Source organism: Salmo salar, unplaced genomic scaffold (genome assembly GCF_965601325.2).
Source record: "Salmo salar unplaced genomic scaffold, fSalSal1 ptg000536l, whole genome shotgun sequence".
In the NCBI taxonomy this organism is placed as follows: Eukaryota; Metazoa; Chordata; class Actinopteri; order Salmoniformes; family Salmonidae; genus Salmo; species Salmo salar.
This window is the reverse complement of record NW_027675413.1, coordinates 667501-692416: the sequence shown is the minus strand read 5'-3', so window position 1 is coordinate 692416 and position 24916 is coordinate 667501. Positions and strand designations below refer to the sequence as shown.

At 41.0% G+C, this 24916-nt stretch overlaps 3 protein-coding genes across 3 annotated transcripts in view; all 3 read left to right on the top strand.

Moving 5' to 3' along the window:
• Positions 1-1580: 1580 nt before the first annotated feature.
• LOC106595400 (uncharacterized) lies at positions 1581-6072 on the top strand. Its single transcript, XM_082972058.1, has 5 exons — positions 1581-1788; positions 4478-4621; positions 5178-5294; positions 5603-5687; positions 5815-6072. The coding sequence occupies exons 2-5, from the start codon at positions 4494-4496 to the stop codon at positions 6070-6072; spliced, it is 588 nt and encodes a 195-aa protein (XP_082828184.1). The 5' UTR covers positions 1581-1788; positions 4478-4493.
• A 328-nt stretch (positions 6073-6400) lies between these two features.
• Positions 6401-18826, top strand: LOC145876260 (NLR family CARD domain-containing protein 3-like). Its single transcript, XM_082972057.1, has 3 exons — positions 6401-8217; positions 8502-8675; positions 18745-18826. The coding sequence occupies exons 1-3, from the start codon at positions 6836-6838 to the stop codon at positions 18824-18826; spliced, it is 1638 nt and encodes a 545-aa protein (XP_082828183.1). The 5' UTR covers positions 6401-6835.
• A 46-nt stretch (positions 18827-18872) lies between these two features.
• The window catches only part of LOC145876255 (uncharacterized), a 14865-nt gene continuing 8821 nt past the window's right edge, over positions 18873-24916 (top strand). Inside the window, exons 1-2 of the mRNA XM_082972052.1 lie at positions 18873-19083; positions 24368-24541. The gene's annotated coding sequence lies outside the window, so the exon portion shown is untranslated. The remainder of the gene's footprint in view (positions 19084-24367; positions 24542-24916) is intronic.

The following is a 24916-nucleotide window of genomic DNA, read 5'->3' as shown; positions in this document are numbered from 1 at the left end:
AAGGGAAGCACGAGAGGCAGACACACCCCCCCAAAAAATTAGGGAGATTGGCACAGTCAGGTTGGAGACCTGAGCCAGCTCCTCATGCTTACCGTGGGGAGCGAGTGACTGAGCAAGCACCGTGTTATGCGGTGATGCGCACTGTGTCGCCAGTGCGCATTCACAGCCCGGTGAGCTCTGTGCCTGCCCCACGTACCAGGCCTCCAGTGAGTCTATCCAGCCTGGTATGCCCTGTTCCTGCTCCTCGCACTTGCCCTGAGGTGCGTGTCACCAGTCGGGCACCACCTGTTCCAGCCCCACGCATCAGGTCTCTAGTGCGCCTGCCCAGTCCGGTGTGTCTTGTTCCTGCTCCTTGCCCTGAGGTGTGTGTTACCAGTCTGGCGCCACCTGTGCCAGCCCCACGCATCAGGCCTCCAGTACGCCTTCCCAGTCCAGAGCTTCCGGCAACGTCCCCCAGTCCGGAGCCTCCAGCGACGTTCCCCAGTCCGGTGAGACCTGTTCCGGCTCCATGTAAAAAGCCTCCAGTGATGATCCATGGTCCGAAGCCTCCAATGATGATCCATGGCACGAAGACTCCAGTGATGATCCATGGCACGAAGCCTCCAATAATGATCCATGGCACGAAGCCTCCAGTGATGATCCATGGCACGAAGCCTCCAGTGATGATCCATGGCCTGGAGTCTCCAGTGATAATCCATGGCAAGAAGGCTGTTGGGATGATCCATGGCCCGGAGCCTCCAGTGATGATCCATGGCACGAAGACTCCAGTGATGATCCATGGCCCGGAGCCTCCAGTGGTGATCCACGGCACGGAGCCTGCAATGATGATCCATGGCGCGGAGCCTGCAGCGATGGCCCGCAGTCCGGAACCTCCTGAGACGGCCCGCTGTCCAGAGTCTTCAGCGACGTTCCGCAGTCCAGAACCTCCAGTGATGATCCAAGGTCCGGTGACACAAAAGCAGAGGGATCAGCGGGCGGAGAGGGGGTTACGCCCCGAACCGGAGCCGCCGCCTCTGCTGGAGGATCCGCAGGATGAGAAGGTTCTGCGTACTGCATCAGAGCCGCCATAGACAATAGTCACCCTCCCTAACCCTACCTTTTATCTTTTTTTTTGTTTAGGTGCATCCGGAGTCCGCACCTTTGTGGGGGGTACTGTCACATCCTGACCATAGAAAGCTGTTATTTTCTATGGTAGAGTAGGTCAGGGCGTGACAGGGGGGTTTTCTAGTTTAGTTTTTCTATGTTGTTTTCTAGTTTTGTATTTCTATGTTGGGTTTTGTTTGGGATGATCTCCAATTAGAGGCAGCTGGTCATCATTGTCTCTAATTGGAGATCATACTTAAGTAGGTGTTTTTCCCACCTGGGTTTGTGGGAGATTGTTTTTGAGTAGTGTATGTTTCACCTCTGCATCACGGTTTGTTGTTTTTTTGTTCTTTAGTTTATGTGTATGTATTGAATAGTTTCACAGTTCAATAAAATATGTGGAACGATAATCACGCTGCACTTTGGTCCACTCCTCTCTATGACAACCGTGACACCCGAAGCCAAATCTAGTTGACAAACCCTGTTTTATAGTATGTCATGGCCTTTTCTGGCCAACTGCTGTTATGTTTATGATATACTATGGTGTTGTGTCACTAGACTTTGACCAGATATTATTGCATCCAAAGATCAACTGTACCTAGAACATAGATACAGAGCCACTTGTTATCAGGAAGCTGCTCTCTCAGAACAACGGAAAATATCTCAATGACTTGACATGTTCTGGCTGTGAATTCAGGCTACAAGGTAAGAATCTTCCCAGTGATTATCGTAAAGTGTGTAGAGAAATTAAATGTATGGTGTTATTTTAGTATAGTGACTGACTGTAAAACACTCAGATCTAACAGTCCATTTCACCTGGGACAGTTATGTGACAGTTCAATCATACAAAATGGCGCTAACTGGGCGTAGGCAAGTCAAATTCAAAAACATATTGTTCATATATTCATATATTGTGGTTATTTTATAATTTGTATATTTTTATGTATAAGTTGTAAATCGTCTTTCAAAATATCGTAAAATTTGTTTTCTAAACTTACAATGAGCTCCTCTTTCCTGTGTAATTTGGTTTGAAACCACTGAACATACTTTTCTTAACATTGTTATTATGAACTGAATTCAGTAACAGCATAATAATATCATACCTGTTAAACAAAGCAACACACTAGAATGAGAGAAATTATTAAAAGAGAAAGTAACTTATTAATATTATATTGTTGTTATTATTATTATTATTATTAATTAAACTACATGGAGAAAAGGTGAAAAATATCAGTCACGACTACATGTTCATGTGATGCATTAAATCACCTGACTGTTGGGATGTGTCTGTTAGGAAATGTTTTATTTCTAAGAGATAATGAATAAAATACAACAATTGACATTCAATAATTAGTTGTCACTGTGTTAACCACAACCAACATGTTGGATCTCTGTTTAGTTGTTACTGTGTTAACCACAACCAACATGTTGGATCTCTGTTTAGTTGTCACTGTGTTAACCACAACCAACATGCTGGATCTCTGTTTAGTTGTTACTGTGTTAACCACAACCAACATGCTGGATCTCTGTTTAGTTGTCACTGTGTTAACCACAACCAACATGCTGGATCTCTGTTTAGTTGTCACTGTTGACCACAACCAACATGTTGGATCTCTGTTTAGTTGTCACTGTGTTAACCACAACCAACATGCTGGATCTCTGTTTAGTTGTCACTGTGTTAACCAACATGCTGGATCTCTGTTTAGTTGTTACTGTGTTAACCACAACCAACATGCTGGATCTCTGTTTAGTTGTCACTGTGTTAACCACAACCAACATGCTGGATCTCTGTTTAGTTGTCACTGTGTTAACCACAACCAACATGCTGGATCTCTGTTTAGTTGTTACTGTGTTAACCAACATGTTGGATCTCTGTTTAGTTGTTACTGTGTTAACCACAACCAACATGCTGGATCTCTGTTTAGTTGTCACTGTGTTAACCACAACCAACATGCTGGATCTCTGTTTAGTTGTCACTGTGTTAACCACAACCAACATGCTGGATCTCTGTTTAGTTGTCACTGTGTTAACCACAACCAACATGCTGGATCTCTGTTTAGTTGTCACTGTGTTAACCACAACCAACATGCTGGATCTCTGTTTAGTTGTCACTGTGTTAACCACAACCAACATGCTGGATCTCTGTTTAGTTGTCACTGTGTTAACCACAACCAACATGCTGGATCTCTGTTTAGTTGTCACAGTGTTAACCACAACCAACATGCTGGATCTCTGTTTAGTTGTCACTGTGTTGACCACAACCAACATGCTGGATCTCTGTTTAGTTGTCACTGTGTTAACCACAACCAACATGCTGGATCTCTGTTTAGTTGTCACTGTGTTGACCACAACCAACATGCTGGATCTCTGTTTAGTTGTCACTGTGTTAACCACAACCAACATGCTGGATCTCTGTTTAGTTGTCACTGTGTTAACCACAACCAACATGCTGGATCTCTGTTTAGTTGTCACTGTGTTAACCACAACCAACATGCTGGATCTCTGTTTAGTTGTCACTGTGTTAATCACAACCAACATGCTGGATCTCTGTTTAGTTGTTACTGTGTTAACCAACATGTTGGATCTCTGTTTAGTTGTCACTGTGTTAACCACAACCAACATGCTGGATCTCTGTTTAGTTGTTACTGTGTTAACCAACATGTTGGATCTCTGTTTAGTTGTCACTGTGTTAACCACAACCAACATGCTGGATCTCTGTTTAGTTGTCACTGTGTTAACCACAACCAACATGCTGGATCTCTGTTTAGTTGTCACTGTGTTAACCACAACCAACATGCTGGATCTCTGTTTAGTTGTCCCTGTGTTAACCACAACCAACATGTTGGATCTCTGTTTAGTTGTCACTGTGTTAACCACAATCAACATGCTGGATCTCTGTTTAGTTGTCACTGTGTTAACCACAACCAACATGCTGGATCTCTGTTTAGTTGTCACTGTGTTAACCACAATCAACATGCTGGATCTCTGTTTAGTTGTCACTGTGTTAACCACAACCAACATGTTGGATCTCTGTTTAGTTGTCACTGTGTTAACCACAACCAACATGTTGGATCTCTGTTTAGTTGTCACTGTGTTAACCACAACCAACATGCTGGATCTCTGTTTAGTTGTCACTGTGTTAACCACAACCAACATGTTAGATCAATGTTTAGTTGTCACTGTGTTAACCAACATGTTGGATCTCAGTATTTAAAATGTAATAAAATGTATGCACTCTACTGTAAGTTGCTCTGGATAAGAGCGTCTGCTAAATGACTAAAATGTAAATGTAAAATGTTTAGTTGTCACTGTGTTAACCACAACCAACATGCTGGATCTCTGTTTAGTTGTCACTGTGTTAACCACAACCAACATGCTGGATGTCTGTTTACAGGGGTCAGTGCTCTAAAATGAGTCTCTCTGGGGAGAGAGAGGAGGGGGGCCCTGCCTCTAAAATGAGTCTCTCTGGGGAGAGAGAGGAGGGGGGCCCTGCCTCTAAAATGAATCTCTCTGGGGGACATGACACCAAAGCTAAGAGGTAAGATGTCAATTTTATTAATAATTGATTAAGTTTATTTCCTAAATAAATAGCTATCTTAAGGTGAATGCACTTACTGTAAATCTCTCTGGATAAGAGCATCTGCTAAATCAGGGGTTCTCAATCCGGGGTCTGTGGAGGTACTGCAGGGGTAGTAATTACTGAGAATTACTAGTTAATTGTATCACTTACAATCATAAAATAACAACTTATACCATAACAAACAATTAAACTGACATAAACCAAAATCACTATATATGTAGTTATTTAGTTAATTACCAAATTGAGCCGGTCGGTCACATTTGAGAGTGAGGGAGATATATAGCATTTTGCATAAAAAAAACATGATTTTTGTCTCTCTGAAATGAAACCATCAAGTGATAGATTTTAAACAAATCCTTGTCTGTGAGAGATGTAATAATTAATACATAATTTCTTTAAACAATAAAAGCTCATTTCTGTAAAGTGATATGTTGCGTTTTGGAACTCTTCTTATGTTTCCCATCTGAGATCAGAGTAGATGAGAGATGTAATGTTTGTCTCTGTTGTGTTGAAGTCCAATCAAGCAGGAGAGACCAGCCTCCCCTGTTCCCAGCTGTGTGTCCATGAAGAGTGACTGGTCTATTTTTGAACCTATAAACTTTAGAGAGGGAGACTTTTCTACTGAACAAAGGTAAGAAGAACTCATGGGTCATGGTCAGTGAGTTAAACAACACTGTCTCTAGTCATTTCTCCTCTCCCATTTTCACATTTCTTTTGGTTGTTTTCATAATCCATAGGCTAACCCTTTAGTCCATTTTCATAGTCCTAAAACAGTGTGTGTGTGTGTGTGTGTGTGTGTGTGTGTGTGTGTGTGTGTGTGTGTGTGTGTGTGTGTGTGTGTGTGTGTGTGTGTGTGTGTGTGTGTGTGTGTGTGTGTGTGTGTGTGTGTGTGTGTGTGTGTGTGTGTGTGTGTACTGTAATCTCATGTTTTGTCCACAGAAACCAACAGGAGAGATCCGAGTCAGAGATTCTCAGTGGTCAGTCTTCCCAGAGTCATCAAACAGACCTGGACTCTATATTCAGTGTATGTGGTCCTGTTATGAACATTTGTTTTTGTTGACCTCAAGTAAAGTTTCTTTCAATCATTCATTAATGTGTTAATGAGAAAGCATTTCTTCTCTTGCTTAACTTATTTACTTGATTTATTTTAGTTGCTTGAAGAGAAAATGATGACATTTGTGAAGAACGAGCTGAAGATGTTCAAGAGGATTCTTAGTCCAGAACTCCCAGAAGGCTTTGAGAGTCAGAAGCAGGATGAGGAAGTGGTGGATGCTGAAGATGAGAAGCAGGAGAGCAGTGCCAGAGAGGGGGCTCTGAAGATCACACTGCACGTCCTGAGGAAAATGAACCAGAAGGAGCTTGCTGACACACTGGAGAAATGTAAGATCTGTCTGCCTCATGTTGAATGATGTTTTATAACATTTAAAAGCTGTAGCTAAAGTACAGCTAAAGTAGCTGAGTAACTCAATGATATTGTCGCAGCCTTAACACAACACCTAGTGACCTCATCAAGTAGCAGCAGCGATGTGTTGTGTTGATTAATTTAGAGAGAGAGAGACAACATTAATAATACCATCAATAATACCAATAATAATATAATCAGTCAAACCAGTCTGTAATGTATTATGAAAACATTTACACATTTATACAGTCAGTTAAGAGAATACATTATTACAATAGAAAACTTTATAACAGTCCTTCAATAATGTAGGCATTAAAACAGATGTAATATTAATATCCTCTGTGTTATTTCTAGATTCAGATGATCCTGCTGTGATTTGCCAACGTGAACTCAAATCTAATCTAAAGAAGAAGTTTCAATGTGTATTTGAGGGGATCGCTAAACAAGGAAACCCAACACTTCTCAATAAGATCTACACAGAGCTCTACATCACAGAGTGTGGAACAGGACAGGTCAATAATGAACATGAGCTGAGACAGATTGAGACAACAACCAGGAAACAAGCAAGACCAGAGACTGCAATCAAATGTAACGACATCTTCAAACCCTTAACTGGACAAGACAAACTAATCAGAACTGTGCTGACAAAGGGAGTCGCTGGCATTGGAAAAACAGTCTCTGTGCAGAAGTTCATTCTGGACTGGGCTGAAGGAAAAGCAAATCAGGATGTCCAATTTGTATTTTCATTCCCTTTTCGGGAGCTGAATTTGATGAAAGGGGAAAAACACACTTTGATTGAACTTCTTAATCACTTCTCAATGGAAATCAAACAATCAAGAATTTCCAACTACAACAAGTACAAAGTTCTGTTCATCTTTGATGGTCTGGATGAGTGCCGACTGCCCCTAGACTTCCAGAAGAACAAGATCTGTTGGGACGTCACAGAGTCAACCTCAATGGATGTTCTGCTGACAAATCTCATCAAGGGAAATCTGCTTCCCTCTGCTCTCCTCTGGATAACTACCCGACCTGCAGCAGCCAATAAGATCCCTTCAGAGTGTGTTGACCAGGTGACAGAGGTACGAGGGTTCAATGACCCACAGAAGGAGGAGTACTTCAGGAAGAGATTCAGTGATGAGGACCTGGCCAGCAGAATCATCTCACACATAAAGACATCAAGGAGCCTCCACATCATGTGCCACATTCCAGTCTTCTGTTGGATTTCTGCAACAGTCCTCGAACACATGCTGAAACATAAGAGAGAAGAGATGCCCAAGACTCTGACTGGGATGTACACACACCTTGTGGTGTTTCATACCAAACAGAAGAATGAAAAGTATCTTGGGAAAGAAGAGACAGGTCCACACTGGAATAAAGAGAGCATTCTGTCACTGGGAAAACTGGCTTTTCAACAGCTTGTGAATGGCAATCTGATTTTCTATGAAGAAGACCTGAAAAAGGCTGGCATTGATGTCAATGAAGCCTCGGTGTACTCAGGATTGTGCACACAGCTCTTTAAAGAGGAATGTGTTCTGTACCAAGACAAGGTGTACTGCTTTGTTCATCTGAGCATTCAGGAGTTTCTGGCTGCTGTATATGTGTTCCTCTCATTCAACAACAACAATGAGAATCTAATGGCCGAACCGCAATCAACGTCCAGGAACCTTTCTGCGCTGTTCAGAGACAAGCATAAAGTTACTTTCTACAAGAGTGCTGTGGATAAAGCCTTACACAGTGAGACGGGAAACCTGGACCTGTTCCTCCGCTTCCTTCTGGGCCTCTCACTGGAGTCCAATCAGAAGCACTTACGAGGTCTACTGACAAAGACAAGAAGCAGCTCAAAGACCCATGAAAAAACAGTGAACTACATCAAGGAGAAGATCAGGGAGAATCCCTCTCCAGAGAGGAGCATCAATCTGTTCCACTGTCTGAATGAACTGAATGACCATTCTCTAGTGGAGGAGATCCAATTCTACCTGAGATCAGGAAGTCTCTCAAAACCCAACCTGTCACCTGCACAGTGGTCAGCTCTGGTCTTTGTGTTGCTGACTTCAGAAAAGGAGCTGGATGTGTTTGACCTGAAGAAATACTCCAGATCAGAGGAAGGTCTTCTGAGGCTGCTGCCAGTGGTCAAAGCCTCCAGAGCTGTTCTGTGAGTAAATAAAATGACATTTAAGAAGTAATCATCAGGAAGAAATATTCTGTTTAGATAAAAATATGTATTATAATATGTATATAATATTATGTTGAATAACACATTGAATAAATGCATTGATTTTCACATTAGTATAACAATATGACCATACAATTCTAGGAGACGGAAGATGAATTTATATGCTGTTTGAGAGAATAAACCAAATGCATCTGCCATTATCCTTCTACACTACTTGTTAATTTAACAGTGTGTTTGTGAAGTCATGATGATCTCTTTGTCAGACTGTCAGGCTGTGGAGTCACAGAGGAAGGCTGTGCTTCTCTGGTCTCAGCTCTGAGGTCAAACCCCTCACACCTGAGAGAGCTGGACCTGAGTAACAATGACCTGAAGGATTCAGGAGTGGAGCTGCTCTCTGCTGGACTGGAGGATCCACACTGTAAACTGGAGACTCTGAGGCCAGTATTCCTGTAGTTGGTCAACAAGTGATAACTGTTCACCAGTTCCACATGTGTTTACCAGGCACACATAGTCCACACCATATGTGTTTGGACAGTGAAGCTTACAGTTTTACATTTGGTGCTATGCTCCAGCATTTTGGATTTGAGATGTTTCATATTAGGTGACAGTACAGAATGTCACCTTTTATTTGAGGGTATTTTCATACATAGCTGTTTTACCAATTACAAATTAAAGCACTTTCTGTACGTAGTTCTCCCATTTGAAGAAGTCTTAATTATTTGGACAAATTCACTTATATTGTATTAAAGTAGCCATAAGTTTAGTATTTAGTCCCATATTCCATGCCTGCAGTGATTACATCAAGCTTGTGATTCTACTAACTTGTTGAATTCATTTTTCAGTTTGTCTTGGTTGTGTTTTGGATGATGTTTTTCCTAATATAAACTGATTGGTGAATAATGTCCTGTCATTTTGGAGTCACTTTACTTGTATTGTCAGTAAGAATAAGAATGAATCGAGAATGATGATGAATGAGAAAGTTACAGAGGCACAAGGATCATACCCACTCTGTTATTGGTAATGGTGAGAGGTTAGCATGTTTTGTTGTAGCCTCTGTTATTGGTAATGGTGAGAGGTTAGCATGTTTTGTTGTAGCCTCTGTTATTGCTAATAGTGAGAGGTTAGCATGTTTTGTTGTAGCCTCTGTTATTGGTAATGGTGAGAGGTTAGCATGTTTTGCTGTAGCCTCTGTTATTGGTAATGGTGAGAGGTTAGCTGTTTTGTTGTAGCTTTTGTTATTGGTAATGGTGAGAGGTTAGCATGTTTTGTTGTAGCCTCTGTTATTGGTAATGGTGAGAGGTTAGCATGTTTTGTTGTGGCCTCTGTAACTTTCTCACTCATTCTGATTCATGATTTATTCATGATTTTTTTATGTTATGGCTTTAGAAACATCTGGTAGGCTAATTGACATAATTTGGATGTATTTCAAGGCCTACCTTCAAACTCAGTGCCTCTTTGCTTGACATCATGGGAAAATGAAAAGAAATCAGCCAAGATCTCAGAAAAAAAATTGTAGACCTCCACAAGTATGGTTCATCCTTGGGAACAATTTCCAAACAATTTCCATCTGTTCAAACAATAGTACGCAAGTCTAAACACCATGGGACCACTCAGCCGCCATTCCGCTCAGGAAGGATACGCGTTCTGTCTCCTAGAGATGAACTTACTTTGGTGCAAATCAATCCCACAACAACAGCAAAGGACCTTGTGAAGATGTTGGAGGAAACAGGTACAAAAGTATCTATATCCACAGTAAAACGAGTCCTATATCGACATAATCTGAAAGGTTGCTCAACAAGGAAGAAGCCACTGCTCCTAAACCACCATAACAAAAGCCAGACTACAGTTTGCAACTGCACATGGGGACAAAGATCGTACATTTTGGAGAAATGTCCTCTGGTCAGATGAAACAATACAAGAACTGTTTGGCCATAATGACCATCGTTATGTTTGGAGGAAAAAGGGGAAGCTTGCAAGCCGAAGAACACCATCCCAACCTTGAAGCCCGGGGGTGGCAGCATCATGTTGTGGGGGTGCTTTGCTGCAGGAGGGACTGGTGCACTTCACAAAATAGATGGCATCATGAGGGAGGAGAATTATGTGGATATATTGATGCAACATCTCAAGACATCAGTCAGGAAGTTAAAGCTTGGTCACAAATGGGTCTTCCAAATGGACAATGACCCCAACGATACCTCCAAAGTTGTGGCAAAATGGCTTAAGGACAACAAAGTCAAGGTATTGGAGTGGCCATCACAAAGCCCTGACCTCAATCCTATAGGACATTTGTGGGCAGAACTGAAAAAGCGTGTGCGAGCAAGAGGCCTACAAACCTGACTCAGTTACACCAGCTCTGTCAGGAGGAATGGGCCAAAATTCACCCAACTTATTGTGGGAAGCTTGTGGAAGGCTACCCGAAACGTTTAACCCAAGTTAAACCATTTAAAGGCAATGCTACCAAATACTAATTGAGTGTATGTAAACTTCTGACCCACTGGGAATGTGATGAAAGAAATAAAAGCTGATATTAATCATTCTCTCTACTATTATTCTGACATTTCACATTCTTAAAAGAAAGTGGTGATCCTAACTGACCTAAGACAGGAGATTTTTACTAGGATTAAATGTCAGGAATTGTAAAAATTGAGTTTAAATGTATTTGGCTAAGGTGTATGTAAACCTCTGACTTCAACTGTATGTATTAAAATACCCTCAAATAAAAGGTGACATTATATACTGTCACCTCATATGAAACATTTGATCTGAAATCCAAAATGTTGGAGTACAGAGCCACATTTAAAATGTTTGCTTCACTGTCAAAATAGCTATAGTGTGGACTGTATACTCAATACAATCTAAATCTGATACCTCACTGTCTGTCTTCTGACTGATACTGCTTTTTAAACTGGTCTGGTCAGTCTACTCAAATATTTGTACTATATATATTTCTATCTGCAGGAAATACTTTGATCATTTGTCATTTTTATTGATGATACATTAATTTACGAATAGATATGGAAGGTTTCAGGACACTGATACCTGAATATGTTGAAAAATTATACTGCCACTATTTTCACCACCAAAGCAAAACAGTGTGATTTTAATATGATTTGACTCTTTGCAGGCTGTCAGGCTGTGGAGTCACAGAGGAAGGCTGTGCTTCTCTGGTCTCAGCTCTGGAGTCAAACCCCTCACACCTGAGAGAGCTGGACCTGAGTAACAATGACCTGAAGGATTCAGGAGTGAAGCTGCTCTCTGCTGGACTGGGGAATCCCCACTGTAAACTGGAGACTCTGAGGTCAGTATTCCTGTAGTTGGTCAACAAGTGATAACTGTTCACCAGATCCACATGTGTTTACCAGACACACATAATCAAATCAAATTTCAAATTTCAAATCAAATTTATTTTTATATAGCCCTTCGTACATCAGCTGATATTCTCAAAGTGCTGTACAGAAACCCAGCCTAAAACCCCAAACAGCAAGCAAAGCATGTGAAAGAAGCACGGTGGCTAGGAAAAACTCCCTAGGAAAAACTCCCTAGAAAGGCCAAAAACCTAGGAAGAAACCTAGAGAGGAACCAGGCTATGAGGGGTGGCCAGTCCTCTTCTGGCTGTGCAGGGTGGATATTATAACAGAACATGGTCAAGATGTTAAAATGTTAAAATGTTCATAAATGACCAGCATGGTCAAATAATAATAATCATAGTAGTTGTCGAGGGTGCAACAAGCACGTCCGGTGAACAGGTCAGGGTTCCATAGCCGCAGGCAGAACAGTTGAAACTGGAGCAGCAGCACGGCCAGGTGGACTGGGGACAGCAAGGAGTCATCATACCAGGTAGTCCTGAGGCATGGTCCTAGGGCTCAGGTCCTCCGAGAGAAAGACAGAAAGAGAGAAAGAGAGAATTAGAGAGAGCATATTTAAATACACACAGGACACCGGATAAGACAATAGAAATACTCCAGATGTAACAGACTGACCCTAGCCCCCCGACACATAAACTACTGCAGCATAAATACTGGAGGCTGAGACAGGAGGGATCAGAAGACACTGTGGCCCCATCCGATGATACCCCCGGACAGGGCCAAACAGGCAGGATATAACCCCACCCACTTTGCCAAAGCACAGCCCCCACACCACTAGAGGGATGTCTCCAACCACCAACTTACCGTCCTAAGACAAGGCCGAGTATAGCCCACAACGATCTCCGCCATGGCACAACCCAAGGGGGGGGGGGGCGCCAACCCAGACAGGAAGACCACGTCAGTGACTCAACCCACTCAAGTGACGCACCCCTCCCATGGACGGCATGATAGAACACCAGTAGGCCAGTGACTCAGCCCCTGTAAAAGGGTTAGAGGCAGAGAATTCCAGTGGAAAGAGGGGAACCGGCAAGGCAGAGACAGCAAGGGCGGTTCGTTGCTCCAGCCTTTCCGTTCACCTTCACACTCCTGGGCCAGACTATACTTAATCATAGGACCTACTGAAGAGATAAGTCTTCAGTAAAGACTTAAAGGTTGAGACTGAGTCTGCGTCTCTCACATTGGTAGGCAGACCATTCCATAAAAATGGAGCTCTATAGGAGAAAGCCCTACCTCCAGCCGTTTGCTTAGAAATTCTAGGGACAATTAGGAGGCCTGCGTCTTGTGACCGTAGCGTACGTGTGTTTGGACAGTTTGGACAGTGAAGCTTACAGTTTTAAATGTGGTGCTATGCTCCAGCATTTTGGATTTGAGATGTTTCATATTAGGTGACAGTACAGAATGTCACCTTTTATTTGAGGGTATTTTCATACATAGCTGTGTTACTGTTATTAAGAAAGGAAAGCACTTTATGTATTTAGTTCTCCCATTTGAAAAAGTTGTACATATTCGGACAAATTCACTTATATTGTATTAAAGTAGCCATAAGTTTAGTATTTGGTACCATATTCCATGCCTGCAGTGATTACATCAAGCTTGTGATTCTACAAACTTGTTGAATTCATTTACAGTTTGTCTTGGTTGTGTTTTGGAAGATGTTTTTCCTAATAGAAACTGAATGGTGAATAATGTCCTGTCATTTTGGAGTCACTTCACTTGTATTGTCAGTAAGAATAGAAGATGTTTCTGAGCACTTCTACATTAATGTGCATGCTACCATAATTATGAATAATCATGAATGAATCGTGAATAATGAGAAATGAGAAAGTTACAGAGGCACAAAGATCAGACCCCCTCTGTTATTGGTGTTATTCTGTATACTTCTGGCCCTTCTTTGGACACTGTGTTAACTAACCTCCAGACGAGCTTCAATGCCATACAACTCTCCTTCCGTGGCCTCCAACTGCTCTTAAATACAAGTAAAACTAAATGCATGCTCTTCAACCGATCGCTGCCTGCACCTGCCCGCCTGTCCAGCATCACTACTCTGGACAGTTCTGACTAAGAATATGTGGACAACTACAAATACCTAGGTGTCTGGTTAGACTGTAAACTCTCCTTCCAGACTCACTATAAGCATCTCCAATCCAAAATTAAATCTAGAATTGGCTTCCTATTTCGCAACATAGCATCCTTCACTCATGTTGCCAAACATACCCTCGTAAAACTGACCATCCTACTGATCCTTGACTTCGGCGATGTCATTTACAAAATAGCCTCCAATACCCTACTCAATAAATTGGATGCAGTCTGTCACAGTGCCATCCGTTTTGTCACCAAAGCCCCATATACAGTGGGGGGAAAAAGTATTTGATCCCCTGCTGATTTTGTACGTTTGCCCACTGACAAAGAAAGGATCAGTCTATAATTTTAATGGTTTATTTGAACAGTGAGAGACAGAATAACAACAAAAACATCCAGAAAAACGCATGTCAGAAATGTTATAAATTGATTTGCATTTTAATGAGGGAAATAAGTATTTGACCCCCTCTCAATCAGAAAGATTTCTGGCTCCCAGGTGTCTTTTATACAGGTAACGAGCTGAGATTAGGAGCACACTCTCTTGCTCCTAACTGCAACTTGTTACCTGTAAAAAAAGACACCTGTCCACAGAAGCAATCAATCAATCAGATTCCAAACTCTCCACCATGGCCAAGACCAAAGAGCTCTCCAAGGATGTCAGGGACAAGATTGTAGACCTACACAAGGCTGGAATGGGCTACACGACCATTGCCAAGCAGCTTGGTGAGGAGGTGACAACATTTGGTGCGATTATTCGCAAATGGAAGAAACACAAAAGAACTGTCAATATCCCTCGGCCTGGTGCTCCATGCAAGATCTCACCTCGTGGAGTTGCAATGATCATGAGAATGGTGAGGAATCAGCCCAGAACTACACGGGAGGATCTTGTCAATGATCTCAAGGCAGCTGGGACCATAGTCACCAAGAAAACAATGGGTAACACACTACGCCGTGAAGGACTGAAAACCTGCAGCGCCCGCAAGGTCCCCCTGCTCAAGAATACATATACATGCCCGTCTGAAGTTTGCCAATGAACATCTGAATGACTCAGAGGACAACTGCTGAAAGTGTTGTGGTGAGATGAGACCAAAATAGAGCTCTTTGACATCAACTCAACTCGCCGTATTTGGAGGAGGAGGAATGCTGCCTATGACCCCAAGAACACCATCTCCACCATCAAACATGGAGGTGGAAACATTATGCTTTGGGGGTTTTTTTCTCCTAAGGGGACAGGACAACTTCACTGCATCAAAGGGACGATGGACGGGGCCATGTACCGTCAAATCTTGGGTGAGAACCTCCTTCCCTCAGCCAGGGCATTGGAAATGGGTTGTGGATGGGTATTCCAGCATGACAATGACCCAAAACACACGGCCAAGGCAACAAAGGAGTGGCTCAAGAAGAAGCACATTAAGGTCTTGGAATGACCTAGCAAGTCTCCAGACCTTAATCCCATAGAAAATCTGTGGAGGGAGATGAAGGTTCAAGTTGCCAAACGTCAGCCTTGAAACCTTAATGACTTGGAGAAGATCTGTAAAGAGGAGTGGGACAAAACCCCACTGAGATGTGTGCAAACCTGGTGGCCAACTACAAGGAACGTCTGACCTCTGTGATTGCCAACAAGCGTTTTGTCACCAAGTACTAAGTCATGTTTTGCGGAGGGGTCAAATACTTATTTCCCTCATTAAAATGCAAATAATTGTATAACATTTTTGACATGCGTTTTTCTGGATTTTTTGCTGTTATTCTCTCTCTCACTGTTCAAATAAACCTACCATTAAAACTATAGACTGATCATTTCTTTGTAAGTGGGCAAACGTACAAAATCAGTAGGGGATCAAATACTTTTCCCCCCCACTGTACTACCCACCACTGCGACCTGAACGCTCTCGTTGGCTGGCCCTCGCTTCATACTCCTCGCCAAACCCACTGGCTCCAGGTCATCTACAAGACCCTGCTAGGTAAAGTCCCCCCTTATCTTAGCTCGCTTGTCACCATAGCAGCACCCACCTGTAGCACACGCTCCAGCAGGTATATCTCTCTGGTCACCCCCAAAGCCAATTCCTCCTTCGGCCGCCTCTTCTTCCAGTTCTCTGCTGCCAATGACTGGAACGAACTACAAAAATCTCTAAAACTGGAAACACTTATCTCCCTCACTAGCTTTAAGCACCAGCTGTCAGAGCAGATTACTGCACCTGTACATAGCCCATCTATAATTTAGCCCAACTACTTCTTCCCCTACTGTATTTATTTTTTTAGCTCCTTTCCACCCCATTATTTCTACTTTGCACTTTCTTCCGCTGCATATCTACCATTCCAGTGTTTTACTTGCTATATTGTATTTACTTTGCCACCATGGCCTTTTTTTGCCTTTACCTCCCTTATTTCACTTAATTTGCTCACATTGTATATAGACTTATTTTTCTACTGTATTATTTACTGTATGTTTGTGTAATACCCTTGTTTGAACCAAGTATTGAGTTTATTTGTTATAATTAATTGGTATTATATATAAAAGATGATTGAATTGCTCCTAATCTGTAATGTTGTTAATGCATTATGCTTTTTGAAGAAATATTTATTTAATGTATAAGTGAATAGTTTGTTTTACTTTGAAGTTTAAGTTTTGACCAATAAGGTCGCTTGTTAAGTTGTGGCCAATGGGAGTTGACCTGGTTAACGGGAGGGGAAAAGACGTTGATGAAAGGATGGACGTTTTACCTCAGGACGGTTGGTGAAGAAAAATTATAAAAGAAGACGACAGAAGTAGAACAAAACCCATAGCTACTAAGACATGAAGGGAAATACATGTTTTATTTAATAAAAGAGTTGTTATAATTTAGTTAACTTAGTAAAGACTGAAGCTACCGTCTCGTCGTGGAGGTATTAGCCAGCCTAGAGGTTAGCCTAGCATCGTGTGACACCGGGAGATAATTGCTTGGGAAGCTTAACGAGTTCGTGTTGCCATGGGGATATCGGTTACTAAGGAGTACTGTCTGCATGGGTAGCTGTGCTGCCTTGGACTTGGTGAGGAAACCTGCATGGAACTGCCATACTTCGCTGAGGGAATATCTACCAAGTAGTGAGTAACCACAATGTGAGGTGCTTAATTTGGACACGGGTTGTGCACGACTCATTGGGGTTTATTATTATTTATTTTTTCTTTTGATGTTGTGTCTGAACATGTATTTGTGTTTGAAAATGTTTTAATACACATATGGAACATTATGTATGTTGCCTTGGTGGAGTCATTGATTGTTTTAATTTAATGCATGGGATGGTTTATCCTGATTCAATAACAGAAACCTATAATCATTTCATCTGAAGTTAATACCCTATTGTCATAACCCTAGATAGTTTACAATAGGAATTCTTATTGGAGATGTCCTTCTCACCTAACATCCCATGCTGCTGAGATACTCTACATATGTTAATATTGTGAGAGTCATATTCAAGCCTGGTGAGAGGGTTACATTTGTTTAACTCCATGTGTTACTCTGTGTTGTTATATGTGTCGAACTGCTTTGCTTTATCTTGGCCAGGTCGTAATTGTAAATGAGAACTTGTTCTCAACTTGCCTACCTGGTTAAATAAAGGTGAAATAAATAAATAAATTGGTAATGATGAGAGGGTAGCATGTTTTGTTGTAGCCTCTGCTATTGGTAATGGTGAGAGGTTAGCATGTTTTGTTGTAGCCTCTGTTATTGGTAATGATGAGAGGTTAGCATGTTTTGTTGTAGCCTCTGTTATTGGTAATGTTGAGAGGTTAGCATGTTTTGTTGTATCCTCTGTTATTGGTAATGGTGAGAGGTTAGCTTGTTTTGTTGTATCCTCTGTTATTGGTAATGGTGAGAGGTTAGCTTGTTTTGTTGTAGCCTCTGTTATTGGTAATGGTGAGAGGTTAGCTTGTTTTGTTGTAGCCTCTGTTATTGGTAATGGTGAGAGGTTAGCATGTGTTGTTGTAGCCTCTGTTATTGGTAATGGTGAGAGGTTAGCATGTTTTGTTGTAGCCTCTGTTATTGGTAATGGTGAGAGGTTAGCATGTTTTGTTGTATCCTCTGTTATTGGTAATGGTGAGAGGTTAGCATGTTTTGTTGTAGCCTCTGTTATTGGTAATGGTGAGAGGTTAGCATGTTTTGTTGTAGCCACTGTTATTGGTAATGGTGAGAGGTTAGCATGTTTTGTTGAATCCTCTGTTATTGGTAATGGTGAGAGGTTAGCATGTTTTGTTGTAGCCTCTGTTATTGGTAATGGTGAGAGGTTAGCATGTTTTGTTGTATCCTCTGTTATTGGTAATGGTGAGAGGTTAGCATGTTTAGTTGTAGCCTCTGTTATTGGTAATGGTGAGAGGTTAGCATGTTTTGTTGTAGCCTCTGTTATTGGTAATGGTGAGAGGTTAGCATGTTTTGTTGTAGCCTCTGTAACTCTCTCACTCATTATTATTCATGATCTTTCTCAATCATGGCAGTCACAGGGTTGATGTAGTCATTGCAGTCAAAGAATATGGGACCAAATACTAAACTTTTGACTAATTTAATACACTATGAGTGAATTGGTCAGAAAACATATGACTTCTTTAAATAGGGGGACTAGATGCATAAAGTGCTTTAATTTTTCTAAATGGTGAATCAGATATGTATGAAAATATCCTCAAATAAAAGGTGACATTATATACTGTCACCTCATATGAAACATTTGATCTGAAATCCAAAATGTTGGAGTATAGAGCCACATTTAAAATGTTATCTTCACTGTCAAAATAGATATGGTGTGGACTGTATACTCAATACAATCTAAATCTGATACCTCACTGTCTGTCTTTTGACTGATACTGCTTTTAAACTGGTCTGGTCAGTCTACTCAAATATTTGTACTATACATGTTTCTATCTGCAGGCAAAACTTTGATCATTTGTAATTTATAATATGATACTTTAATGTATGAGTAGATATGGCAGGTTTCAGGACACTGATGTATCTGAATATTTTGAAGAAATATACTGCCACTATTTTCACCACCAAAGAATAGCAGTGTGGTTTTAATATGATTTGACTCTTTGCAGGCTGTCAGGCTGTCTAGTCACAGAGGAAGGCTGTGCTTCTCTGGTCTCAGCTCTGAGGTCAAACCCAACACATTATTTGTAAACGGGTAACAGCGTAAACAGAGAAAGCTAAGCGTATCATTTTAATACAAAATGTCTGTCATTGTATTTCTTCTGTGTTGGCAGACTCACTGGCTGTAAACTCACAGACACATCCTGTAAAGTGTTGGCCTCAGTTCTCAGTTCAAACCCCTCACACCTGAGAGAGCTGGACCTGAGTAACAATGACCTGAAGGATTCAGGAGTGGAGCTGCTCTCTGCTGGACTGGAGGATCCACACTGCAGACTGGAGACTTTGAGGTTAGTATTCCTGTAGTTGGTCAACAAGTGTTTCGTTGTACCCTCTGTTATTGGTAATGGTGAGAGGTTAGCTTGTTTTGTTGTAGCCTCTGTTATTGGTAATGGTGAGAGGTTAGCTTGTTTTGTTGTAGCCTCTGTTATTGGTAATGGTGAGAGGTTAGCATGTGTTGTTGTAGCCTCTGTTATTGGTAATGGTGAGAGGTTAGCATGTTTTGTTGTAGCCTCTGTTATTGGTAATGGTGAGAGGTTAGCATGTTTCGTTGTATCCTCTGTTATTGGTAATGGTGAGAGGTTAGCATGTTTTGTTGTAGCCTCTGTTATTGGTAATGGTGAGAGGTTAGCATGTTTTGTTGTAGCCTCTATTGGTAATGGTGAGAGGTTAGCATGTTTTGTTGAATCCTCTGTTATTGGTAATGGTGAGAGGTTAGCATGTGTTGTTGTAGCCTCTGTTATTGGTAATGGTGAGAGGTTAGCATGTTTTGTTGTAGCCTCTGTTATTGGTAATGGTGAGAGGTTAGCATGTTTTGTTGTAGCCTCTGTTATTGGTAATGGTGAGAGGTTAGCATGTTTTGTTGTAGCCTCTGTTATTGGTAATGGTGAGAGGTTAGCTTGTTTTGTTGTAGCCTCTGTTATTGGTAATGGTGAGAGGTTAGCATGTTTTGTTGTATCCTCTGTTATTGGTAATGGTGAGAGGTTAGCATGTTTTGTTGTAGTCTCTGTTATTGGTAATGGTGAGAGGTTAGCATGTTTTGTTGTAGCCTCTGTTATTGGTAATGGTGAGAGGTTAGCATGTTTTGTTGTAGTCTCTGTTATTGGTAATGGTGAGAGGTTAGCTTGTTTTGTTGTAGCCTCTGTTATTGGTAATGGTGAGAGGTTAGCATGTTTTGTTGTATCCTCTATTATTGGTAATGGTGAGAGGTTAGCATGTTTTGTTGTAGCCTCTGTTATTGGTAATGGTGAGAGGTTAGCATGTTTTGTTGTAGCCTCTGTTATTGGTAATGGTGAGAGGTTAGCATGTGTTGTTGTAGCCTCTGTTATTGGTAATGGTGAGAGGTTAGCATGTGTTGTTGTAGCCTCTGTTATTGGTAATGGTGAGAGGTTAGCATGTTTTGTTGTAGCCTCTGTTATTGGTAATGGTGAGAGGTTAGCATGTTTTGTTGTAGCCTCTGTTATTGGTAATGGTGAGAGGTTAGCATGTTTTGTTGTAGCCTCTGTTATTGGTAATGGTGAGAGGTTAGCTTGTTTTGTTGTAGCCTCTGTTATTGGTAATGGTGAGAGGTTAGCATGTTTTGTTGTATCCTCTGTTATTGGTAATGGTGAGAGGTTAGCATGTTTTGTTGTAGTCTCTGTTATTGGTAATGGTGAGAGGTTAGCATGTTTTGTTGTAGCCTCTGTTATTGGTAATGGTGAGAGGTTAGCATGTTTTGTTGTAGTCTCTGTTATTGGTAATGGTAAGAGGTTAGCTTGTTTTGTTGTAGCCTCTGTTATTGGTAATGGTGAGAGGTTAGCATGTTTTGTTGTAGCCTCTGTTATTGGTAATGGTAAGAGGTTAGCATGTTTTGTTGTAGCCTCTGTTATTGGCAATGGTGAGAGGTTAGCATGTTTTGTTGTATCCTCTGTTATTAGTAATGGTGAGAGGTTAGCATGTTTTGTTGTAGCCTCTGTTATTGGTAATGGTGAGAGGTTAGCATGTTTTGTTGTATCCTCTGTTATTGGTAAGGGTGATAGGTTAGCATGTTTTGTTGTATCCTCTGTTATTGGTAATGGTGAGAGGTTAGCATGTTTTGTTGTAGCCTCTGTTATTGGTAATGGTGAGAGGTTAGCTTGATGTAGTCGTTGCATTCAAAGAATATGGGACCAAACACTAAACTTTTGACTAATTTAATACACTATGAGTGAATTGGTCAGGAAACATATGACTTCTTTAACCTCTCTAGGCCAGGTGGCACCAAATCGTCCCACCTACGTAACATCCAGTGTAATCCTGTGGCGCGTTATTCAAAAACCTCAAAAATGCAAAAACTTCAATTTCTCAAACATATGACTATTTTACACCATTTTAAAGACAAGACTCTCGTTAATCTAACCACACTGTCCGATTTCAAAAAGGCTTTACAACGAAAGCAAAACATTAGATTATGTCAGCAGAGTACCCAGCCAGAAATAATCAGACACCCATTTTTCAAGCTAGCATATAATGTCACATAAACCCAAACCACAGCTAAATGCAGCACTAACCTTTGATGATCTTCATCAGATGACAAACCTAGGACATTATGTTATACAATACATGCATGTTTTGTTCAATCAAGTTCATATTTATATCAAAAAACAGCTTTTTACATTAGCATGTGACTAGCATGGGACTAGCATTCCCACCGAACACTGCCGGTGAACTTACTAAATTACTCACGATAAACGTTCACAAAAAGCACAACAATTATTTTAAGAATTATAGATACACAACTCCTCTATGCACTCGATATGTCCAATTTTAAAATAGCTTTTCGGTGAAAGCACATTTTGCAATATTCTCAGTAGATAGCCCGGCATCACAGGGCTAGCTATATAGACACCCAGCAAGTTTAGCACTCACCAAAGTCAGATTTACTATAAGAAAAATGTTATTACCTTTGCTGTCTTCGTCAGAATGCACTCCCAGGACTTCTACTTCAATAACAAATGTTGGTTTGGTTCAAAATAATCCATAGTTATATCCAAACAGCGGCGTTTTGTTCGTGCGTTCAAGACACTATCCGAAAGGGTAAAGAAGTGTGACGAGCATGGCGCAATTCGTGACAAAAAAATTCTAAATATTCCATTACCGTACTTCGAAGCATGTCAACCGCTGTTTAAAATCAATTTTTTATGCCATTTTTCTCATAAGAAAGCGATAATATTCCGACCGGGAATCTGCGTTTAGATAAAAAGAAGAAAGAAAATAAAGCATGGGGTCGACTCGGGCACGCGCCTAAGCCCATTGTCCTCTGATCGGCCATTTGCCAAAAGCGATAATGTGTTTCAGCCAGAGGCTGCATCGATATCGTTCAGCTTTTTCCCAGGCTCTGAGAGCGTATGGGAGCCGTAGGAAGTGTCACGTTAGAGCAAAGATCCTCAGTCTTCAATAAAAAGAGCCAAGATGAAACACAACTTGTCAGACAGGCCACTTCCTGCATGGAATCTTCTCAGGTTTTGGCCTGCCATTTGAGTTCTGTTATACACAGACACCATTCAAACAGTTTTAGAAACTTTAGGGTGTTTTCTATCCAAAGCCAATAATTATATGCATATTCTAGTTACTGGGCAGGAGTAGTAACCAGATTAAATCGGGTTACGTTTTTATCCGGCCGTGTCAATACTGCCCCATAGCCCTAACAGGTATAGGGGGACTAGATAGATAAAGTGCTTTTATTTTTCTAAATGGTGAAACAGATATGTATGAAAATATCCTCATATAAAAGGTGACATTATATACTGTCACCTCATATGAAACATTTGATCTGAAATCCAAAATGTTGGAGTTTAGAGCCACATTTAACCTCTATGGGCAAGCGTCCCACCCCTGGTACACCCTATCAACAACAGGTGAAATATCAAGAGCGCCAAATTTGAAAACAATTAAATGTCATAATTCAAATTTCTCAAACATACAACTATCTTACACCCTTTGAAAGATAAACATCTCCTTAATCTTACCACGTTGTCCGATTTCAAAAAGGCTTTACGGCGAAAGCATAAAGTTAAATTATGTTAGGAGAGTACATTGAAAATAGCTGTGTGTAATGTTTTGTCACTTCAAAGACAGGCGTCACCAAAAGCAGAAAACCAGCTAAAATTATGCACTAACGTTTGACAATCTCCATCAGATGACACTCCTAGGACATTATGTTAGACAATACATGCATTTTTTGTTCTATCATGTTCATATTTATATCCAAAAACAGCGTTTTACTATGGCGTTGATGTTGAGGAAATCTTTTCCCTCCAATAACCGCCAGTCAATCAGCACAACAAATTAAATAATTACTATTCGAAAACATTGGTAAAATATTATATTGTCATTCAAAGAATTATAGATTTACATCTCTTGAACGCAACCGGATTGCCAGATTTAAAAATAACCTTACTGGGAAATCACACTTTGCAATAATCTGAGCACTGCGCCCAGAAAAATACGCTTTGTGATACAGACTAACCGCCACGTTGGAGAGATCTAAAATCGAAAATACTATGTAAATAATCCATTACCTTTGATTCTCTTCATCAGATGTCACTTCCAGGAATCCCAGGTCCATAACAAATGTAGTTTTGTTCGAACAAGCTCATTATTTATGTCCAAAAAGCTCCGTGTCGTTAGCACATGAACTAAGCCCGCTGGACTTGTCTTCATGAAAGACGTGAAAAAAAAATATTTACGTTCGTTCAAACATGTCAAACGTTGTATAGCATAAATCATTAGTGCCTTTTTCAACCAGAACATGAATAAAATTGAAGGCGGACGAATGCATTCTCTTTTAAAACGTATTGGAACGAGGGTACCCAACATGAACTCGCGCGCCAGAGTCTAATCGGCCATCACCGTTCCAAGGCTCTTGTTCGGTCAGATCTCACAGTAAAAGACTCAAAACACTTTGTAAAGGCTGGTGACATCTAGTGGAAGCAATAGGAAGTGCCAAAAGATTAATAAGCCCCTGTGTGTTTCAATGGCATAGGCTTAAAGGTAATTCAACACATCAGGTATCCACTTCCTGTCAGAATTTGTCTCAGGGTTTTGACTGCCATATGAGTTCTGTTATACTTACAGACACCATTCAAACAGTTTATAAAAATTCAGAGTGTTTTCTATCCAAACCTGAACAATAATATGCATATTCTAGCTTCTGAGTTGGTGTAGGAGGCAGTTAAAAATGGGCACATATCTTTTTCAAAATTCTCAATACTGGCCCCTATCCCCAATTAAAATGTTATCTTCACTGTCAAAATAGATATGGTGTGGACTGTATACTCAATACAATCTAAATCTGATACCTCACTGTCTGTCTTTTGACTGATACTGCTTTTAAACTGGTCTGGTCAGTCTACTCAAATGTTTGTACTATACATGTTTCTATCTGCAGGCAAAACGTTGATCATTTGTAATTTATAATATGATACATTAATTTCTGAATAGATATGGCAGGTTTCATGACACTGATATATCTAAATATGTTGAAGAAATATACTGCCACTATTTTCACCACCAAAGAATAGCAGTTTGATTTTAATATGATTTGACTCTTTGCAGGCTGTCAGGCTGTCTAGTCACAGAGGAAGGCTGTGCTTCTCTGGTCTCAGCTCTGAGGTCAAACCCCTCACACCTGAGAGAGCTGGACCTGAGCTACAATCACCCAGGAGACTCAGGAGTCAGACTGCTCTCTGCTGGACTGGAGGATCCACACTGCAGACTGGAGAAACTCAAGTATGTAGAGGGTTTATGTCAATGTTCATATCAGACATGTTTGACTTTTCAGGCTAGTTAAGACAAACATTCTGACCACCACTTGGACAAAGTTGTGTGTGTGTGTGTGTGTATTTGTCCTGTGTGTGTGTGTGTGTATTTGTCCTGTGTGTGTGTGTGTGTATTTGTGTGTGTGTGTGTGTGTGTGTGTGTGTGTGTGTGTGTGTGTGTGTGTGTGTAATTAATGTTTCTAGTGCGAAACACACACAAATACACACACGCACACTCAGGACAAATGCACACACGCACACACACACACCCAAAGGACAAATACATACACACACACACACACACACAGGACAAAAACACACACACACACACACAGGACAAAAACAC